This window comes from Lipotes vexillifer, unplaced genomic scaffold (genome assembly GCF_000442215.2).
Source record: "Lipotes vexillifer unplaced genomic scaffold, Lipotes_vexillifer_v1.1 scaffold259, whole genome shotgun sequence".
In the NCBI taxonomy this organism is placed as follows: domain Eukaryota; kingdom Metazoa; phylum Chordata; class Mammalia; order Artiodactyla; family Lipotidae; genus Lipotes; species Lipotes vexillifer.
Window position 1 is genome coordinate 70287 of NW_006797031.1, and position 8471 is coordinate 78757.

The following is an 8471-nucleotide window of genomic DNA, read 5'->3' on the forward strand; positions in this document are numbered from 1 at the left end:
GCTGGGCCCGTGAGCCATGGCCGCTGAGCCTGCACGTCTGGAGCCTGTGCTCCGCAACGGGAGAGGCCACAACAGCGAGAGGCCCGCGTACCGCAAACAACAACAACAACAACAAAAAACCAAAAACTAAAAATAAAATCAGAGCCAAATGAAAAAGTAAAAGCCAAAACAAAAACTTGTAATTTTATCCAAGAGCTCCTAATTCTAATGCCTTCATGAATTCTTCAGATATATTACTATATAAATTATAAAAATGACAAGTTTTGAATAAGACTCATATGACTCCAGAATCAGCTGTGTGATTTCTTATGAAGACAAACTTACACTTTGTTTCATCAATGTATTAAAATCTGTCAAAAGCACCGGCAGTATTATAGATTGAATTGTGTACCCGCCCACTCAAAATTCCTATGTTGAAGCTCAAACCCCCAGTGTGACTGTATTTGGAGATAGGGCCTGTAAGGGGTAATTAAGGCTAAATGATGTCATAAAAGTCGGGCCCTAATTCAATAGGGCCCCTTTTAAGAAGAGGAAAAGACAGCAGAGATCTCTCTCTGCACATACACACAGAGAACATATTCCATGTGAGGACAGAGCAAGAAGGCAGCCATCTACAAGCCAGGAATAGAGGATTCACTAGAGACCAAGGCTGATGGAAACTTGATCTTGGAATTCTAGCTTCCAGAATTCTGAGAAAATAGTGTTTAAGCTATCTGGTCTGTGGTATTTTCTTATAGCAGTCCTAATAGACTAACACAGGCAGTATTATGGATGATATTTGAAATATTTCTCAAAGTTTTGTCTTTTTATGCATATCAAAAAATGTGTAGTATACTATAATTAATTATAATGTATAATGTACTTGAAAGTTGTGAAGAGAGCAAACCTTAAATGTTATCAACACACACGTTAAAAAATGGTAATTATGTGGGGGTATGGAGGTGTTAACCAACTTTATTACAGTAATCATTTTGCAGGGTATGCGTGTATCAAATCAGCACATTGCATACCTTAAACTTATATATGTTATAATGTCAATATCTCAATAAAGCTAAGGGGAGTAAAAGTACGATGTGTGGTGGGCTTTTTCTTCCCTTTCAGTTCCAGTTAAAACAAATATAGTTGACCCTTGAACAACATGAGGTGAACTGTGTGGGTCCACTCATATGTGGATTGTTTTCAATAGTAAATAGACAGTACCACAATCCGCAGATGCAGAACCATGCATACAAAGGAACTGCATATATATGGAGGGCCGACATAAGTTATATGTGGATTTTTGACTTCATGAAGGGTTGGCACCCCTAACCCTAGAGTTGTTCAATGGCCAACTGTACATTCTTTACATCAAATATATTCTTCAGAATATATTTAGGCAACAGAAAAAACTATTTCAGTTTAATTAGGCAGTGTGATGGTACATGCTCACCTGCTAAATATAACGCCTTCACCTGAAGAGGCTGCAGTGCTTCATAGAAGATGATAACAGACCCCAGCTGACCCTCCAGAGATGTGGGACACCCCCATTCACTGTCTTGTGTTCCAGCTGATATCAATTTGGTAATCAACTTTGATTTTTCCATTGTTCCTCCCCAGGAAGCTGATGACAAAATTCCACCAAATGATGTTCGATGAGGGGTAATGGGAGAAAAAAAAGGTGGATCTGGGATTTGGGATGGTGGAGGAGTGGTGGTTCTTTGCCCAGCTGAACCAATGCAGCAAGAAATAAAAGGCTAAAAGTAAGAAACAAACAAATATAATAAATTACACATTTTAATTAAATCTCTATCCTCATATTTAAAATAAAACAGTACATAAAATTAAGCAATACACTGAAAAACAAAGTTTTGTTTTTAGTGGATCATGCTGTGTGCATGTGTGTGTATACATAAGATATCATTACAGATGTTACATTTGGCCTATGGGGTTTGGATGCATTACTTTTATAACTCACTTTACATCCTTCTGTAAAGTCTGAATTTTTAATGGGTAATTAAATTTTAATTTTAATGAGTATTTAGTAAATACTCATTTACTAAATTTAATTTACTCATTTAATTTTACTCATTTAATTTTAATGAGTTTAATTTACTCGCTTAATTTTAATGAGTATTTAGTAAAAGCTTTTTTACCTCACTATATTCTAAAGTAGAGAAAAACCACCTTTCTCCCTTAAAATTTATAAGCAGAAAATTACACATCAGTATAATACTGCTAATTATAGATTATCCTGAAGTGATCATAGACATGAACAGCAACAAGAAATTACTGGAATCCTAGAAGGACTTGGAAAATAATCAAATCCATTCCATTATCTTCAGAAAAGGCCCTTTCAAAAATGTCCAAAAATTCTCAAAGAACTTTCACACTAATGTTGCTTAAGAATCACCTCAGTAAATAAATTCTATCTTATCCCTAACTACAATGTAAATATTTAAGGTTTCTTCATTACTGTTTTAAAATCAACGAAAAATTCGATGATGGAAAAGAGTGCATCTAAATATCTGGTATACCTGGAGAGCTTTATTAAATGATCCTTTGTCCCGCTCTATTCAATTTCTTTGGCTTTCCTGTTATGAGTCTGTTTTTCTAAGACTTTAATTACATTTGTTTCTTCCTTGAATTGTTTTTTTTAATTATATGTTGTCTGACTTCATCTAATGATGACAGGCTAACAGAATTAAATATTAACTTACTATAGCTTAGTATGCAGAAAACACTAAGACTTACAGGCACATATTTAGAATAAACAGAAGCTTATACATTAAACTGAAAAAATTTTCAAAAGTTTGCAATCAACTGGTCCCATAAAGAGTAGGTTAGGGACTTCCCTGGTGGTCCAGTAGTAAAGAATCCACCCTACAATGCAGGGGATGCGGGTTCAATCCCTGCTCAGGGAACTGAGATCCCACAAGCCATGGCGCAGCTAAGCCCGTGCGCCTCAATGAGAGAGCCCAAGTGTTGCAAGCTATAGAGCCCACACGCCCTGGAGCCCACGTGCCCTGTCGCCCGCGCGCTCCACAACTAGAGAGAGAAAACCCACACACCACAACTAGAGAGAATACGCGTGCCTAAGGAAAGATCCTGTATGCCTCAACGAAGATCCCATGGGCTGCAACTAAGACCCGACACGACCCCCTAGCAAAAAAAGGAAAATAAATAAATAATAAAATAAATATTTATTAAAAAAAAAAAGAGTAGGTTAGATGTGCTTACTTCATTCGTGGCAGGAAATCTCAGAGGGGCAGAGACCTTCTGCTGTCCATTGTCATAGATATATACAAGGCTCTGACCAAAGGGCCTTTTTCCAGGCATGTGAACAATGGTTATGTTGTGCTGGTAAAGTAAAACATATATTTAAAAAGTAAAAATTACATTAAGTCTTTGCAATAACAAATGTTTTCAGAGTATTACTATATAACTAGTTTGTGTGAAAGGTAGAACAGTAAGTTTAAGCATAATTAAACGCTGATTAAAATGATGCTGTTAAAGTAACAATTTTGCCTGTAGTACTATAAAAGAGCTTCTGACTATTCTAGAAAATCTACACACAATTGTAACATAGTACCTTTTCTGCATTTTCCAAGTCTATGAGTGTTCTTTAGAATTAATGTTTCTAATGAGAAGCATTTTATTTTTTAAGAAAAGCAACAGAAATGCATTATTTTTCATTTAACAATTTCTGCTCTCATTTTAAATTGAAATTCAAAATCAAATTTGATTCTAGAAAACTTGAAAGAAATATAACATTTCAATTTAATTTTTTTAGCAGAAAAATGATTACCGCTGAGATTATGATAAATGGTATTAACTCCTTTATAGGTAAACTTCAACACGAATAGAACTTTAACATAAAATTAATCAACTCTCAACAAGCAGATGATTAACACCTGATGTACACACACCAAACGTGTTTTTTAAAAGGAAAGAACCCAGAAGTCAGATGTGATGCCCTAAAGCCTTACCCAGAGGGAATCACAGAAACTGTGGTCAGGAAGCATAACTGTTGCATATTCTCTTTTCGTGCACACTGCCACAACCAACATACCTGAATGGGTAATAAAAGCTTCAAAACCCATGCCACTTCCTGTAAAAAAGCTAACAAAAGTATGTATTATCAGAACTTTTGAAGTCAGTTGTACAGTTTCATCATCACTGCGGCACACAAAACCATAACTTCACCATGAATATCTTTACAAAACACACTGTGGCTTACATTCTATTGCCACACACCATCAAACCCACCTTGCCTCAAAGTTGATTTTTAAATCTTTTTTGGGCATAGCAGTTTAGTAAATTATAAAAGGTAGCCTTATACACAGAATGCCATTAGCAAACTCTAGCAAAATTATAAACTTTCAAATCTTCAAAATTCTTCCAAATAAGATTCAGAAAGAATGAATAAAGTCTTAAAAAATCACAAGGCATATTAAAATGTATTAGTTACTGAAGTAACTAAGTTTGGAAACACATAGGTTTTTCTGGTCCTTCATATAAATATATAGTAGCATCCTCAATAGAACAGAGAAATCACCATTCATTTTCAAGTTTACTATCCCTTTTTCCTCCACTTTTACAATAATTTTAAGAAGGAACTTTGTTTCCAAATTAGTTTCGAAACTTAACTAGCAAAATATTTGAGATATACAACTATTATTATGAAAGCAACAAAGCACTTATAATTAAACTGTGTACACCCTAAGGAGGAGAGGCTTCAGATAAATTGTTGTACATTTAAAAAGTAGATGCTTAGGACTTCCCTGGTGGCGCAGTGGTTAAGAATCCGCCTGCCAATGCAGGGGACACAGGTTTGAATCCTGGTATGGGAAAATCCCACATGCCGCAGAGCAACTAAGCCCGTGTACCGCAACTACTAAGCCTGAGCTCTAGAGCCCGCGAGCCACAACTACTGAGTCCGCGTGCCACAAATACTGAAGCCTGCATGCCTAGAGCCCATGCTCTGCAACAAGAGAAGCCACTGCAATGAGAAGCCCGTGCACCACAATGAAGAGTAGCCCCCACTTGCTGCAACTAGAGAAAGCCCGCGTGCAGCAACGAAGACCCAATGCAGCCATAAATAAATAAATAAATAAATAAATAAAATAGGGGCTTCCCTGGTGGTGCAGTGAGTGGTTGAGAGTCCGCCTGCCGATGCAGGGGACACGGGTTCGTGCCCCGGTCCGGGAAGATCCCACATGCCACGGAGCAGCTGGGCCCATGAGCCATGGCTGCTAAGCCTGCGCATCCAGTGCCTGTGCTCCACAACAGGAGAGGGCACAAGAGTGAGAGGCCCACTACCGCAAAATAAATAAATAAATAAATAAAAATAAAAGTTTTTTAAAAAAACGGTATTCGAGGAATAAAAAAATTGATGCTTAGAAAAACGTTTTCCTGTTTAAGAATCACAGCATGTATTATGACAGCATTCATTTATATTCCATAACTTGTACCAGTACCTGTATAATTGTTTTCTTTTTCCTCCTTTGTTAGCATTGCCAAGAGTCAACTGATCCTGATCTAAGCAAAACCAAGCATTGAAAGAAAAGGCAGACCCTGGCCATTTCTGTATGGAAGGCACAGAAATTCCTGCCATACTATGTGACAAATTAAAATACTGCAGTGCACTCTCTAGACTTTGTTTTCGGGCCATTGTCAGGATTGCTCGAGTTACAAGAGTGGTATAGGGGTGAATGTACTCGGATTCATCCACTCTCAACAATCTTAGTAGTTGACGGATTTCTTCTGAGCTCACTGACTGACTCCCCAATGAACCATGGAGTGCAATCAAGTTCTCAGCACAAGTTCGATGGAGGGAAGAATGGGAATTAAGGGTTTCAATGATTCTAATTCCCATGTTTGCATTGACACAAGTAGTTCGACTCTGCCTATTAATACAACAAATTCTTTTCAGCCAATCAGAGATGAAGATTTGCAGGTCATGGGATTCTAGCTCTGGAAGCCACTGGATAAGAAGCAAGAGAGGCTGGACATTACTAATGCCCAAAATTCCAACTGAAGTGTGATCACCCTCTACAGCCTGTAAAGCAACATAAGAGACAAAAGGTTAGTTACCATCTTTGATACAAAGATAATGGAACTTCTTCTAATAAAGCTAAAAAAAACTCACCATATTCATAAGTTCTTTAAGTAGTTCCAGTGGTGGCTGACCCAGTGATTTTAATACTTCAAACATATGTGTATAACCAATTCTTTCTTTAAATACTTCCTAAGAGAGGAGAAATCAATACATCAAAGCAGATTTTCAAAGACTGAATTTGTTAGAATATTAAAAATGTTGAATAATACCCATTTAAGTTAATTAACAATATTAAAAAGATTATGAGTTCAATATTTCTGTTTTCTTAAGTCAGGTGTCTTCATCTTAAATATATTCCATATACCTTCTGGAATACAATGCTACAATAAAATATCAAAATGTAAAACAAATGGAATTAGCAAAGACTGTGCATTATAAAATTGCTATACTACTTGCAGATCCCTTTACTTTCTTCACTTGATTTGTTATTAGTACAATATTACTTGAAATCAAAACAAAAATGGAGAAAAAGTGAGGAGACTTTAGGAATAAAGGAGTCAGTAGCCTCAAAGAACTAAAGACTCCTGGCAATTTTGAGTAGTGGCCAAAAAACCTGGGTATGGTTTTCTCTCTGCTCTTGGTATTGAGTTGGCCAAAAAGTGCCTTCGGTTTTTAAGTAAAAATAAAAGACACGTTTCATTTTCTTCAAGAACTTTACTGAACAACGTATTCACCCTTTTGTTCCACTACCTTCTGCCATTTTTCAGGCAACTTCATAATTCCATCTTCCCAAAATTTTTACCTTTTGGATTAAATTACTCTTCCAAGTGCCTTTGACCGTCTTCTGGGGAATTGAAATTTTTTCCATTAAGAGCATTTTGTAAAGACCTAAATAAATGGAAATCTGAAGGTGCAATGTCTGGTAAATACGGCAGATGAATTAGAACCTCCCAGCCAAGCTATAACAGTTTTTGCCTAGTCATCAAAGAAACATGTGGTCTTGTGTTATCCTAATGGAAGATTATGCATTTTCTGTTGACTAATTCCGGACGCTTTTTTGTCAGGTGCTGCTTTCAGTTGGTCTAACTGGGAGCAGTACTTGTTGGAATTAATCATTTGGTTTTCCGGAAGGAGCTCGTAATAGAGGACTCCCTTCCAATCCCACCATATACACAACCTCACCTTCTTTGGATGAAGACCGGCCTTTGGTGTGGTTGGTGGTGGTTAATTTCACTTGCCCCACAATCTCTTCCGTTCCACATTGTTGTACAGTATCCACTTTTCATCGCCTGTCACAATTTGTTTTAAAAATGGAACGTTTTCATTACGTTTAAGTAGAGAATTGCATGCGGAAATACGGCCAAGAAGGTTTTTTCGCTTAACTTATGTGGCGCTCAAACATCAAAGCGATTCACATAACCAAGTTGGTGCAAATGGTTTTCAACACTTGATTTGGATATTTTGAGTATGTCAGCTATCTCCAGCGTATAACGTTGATTGTTCTCAATTAATGTCTCCATTTGATCACTATCAACTTCAACTGGTCTACCTGACCGTGGAGCATCATCGAGCAAGAAATCTCCAGCATGAAACTTCGCAAACCACTTTTGACACATTCGATCAGTCACAGCACCTTCTCCATACACTGCACAAATCCTTTTTTTGCATTTCGGTTGCGTTTTTACCTTTCTTGAAATAATAAAGCATAATATGCCGAAAATGTTGCTTTTGTTCTTCCATCTTCAATATTAAAATGGCTATACAAAAATTCACCAATTTTGTTAAGTCCTTTTTAAAATGCACTCTGATATGACAGGTGTCATACAATCTAGCAAAACTGTTTCAAATGACGTTAAAGACAACTAAGTGCTACTAGAGCCATCTTATGGGAAAAAAACGAACGAACCTTTTGGCCAACCCAATATCTAAATGGTCTAAATTATCTGGAGCACGAAGTTCAATTTAATAAGCTCTAAGTCATACTTGGACTAGTGGGTACCAAAAGTCATAACGTAAAATGTAAAGAACACAAAAAAACTAGCAATACTAAATTGGTCCAGTAAGTTAGGCAAAAATATATACACTCATTATAAAATCAAAAGATTTAAACAAGTATGACTAGTTGTCTCTAGGAAGGGGAATTAGTTGACTGTGGGCCAAGGATAGGAAAAAAATCTTTTTTCAAAAGGCATTTTAAAAAATAATCTTTCGAATTTTAAGCCATGCCAACACATAACATAGTTTAAAAAATTATATTTAAAAAAGACCTGGACATCATTTCAGGTTTGAATTTCATAATACAGTATAGGCAATCCATTATATTCATAAACCAATTACTTAGAACTTAAAATAATTGTTTCCTTAAGTAACTATTATAAATGGAGATTAGATTTCCATGCCAGCCTGTAATAGTTGTAAAAGCCTATTCAGCAGG

The 8471-nt window shown here is 36.4% G+C and overlaps 1 protein-coding gene across 1 annotated transcript in view; it reads right to left on the bottom strand.

Moving 5' to 3' along the window:
* The window catches only part of NBEAL1 (neurobeachin like 1), a gene marked incomplete at its 3' end in the record, with an annotated part of 145371 nt that overhangs the window by 69652 nt on the left and 67248 nt on the right, over nt 1-8471 (bottom strand). Inside the window, exons 12-16 of the mRNA XM_007469188.1 lie at nt 6128-6226; nt 5457-6037; nt 3966-4098; nt 3217-3336; nt 1430-1733 (exon numbers count right to left, since the gene is read on the bottom strand). Coding sequence (XP_007469250.1) covers nt 1430-1733; nt 3217-3336; nt 3966-4098; nt 5457-6037; nt 6128-6226 — 1237 coding nt within the window. The remainder of the gene's footprint in view (nt 1-1429; nt 1734-3216; nt 3337-3965; nt 4099-5456; nt 6038-6127; nt 6227-8471) is intronic.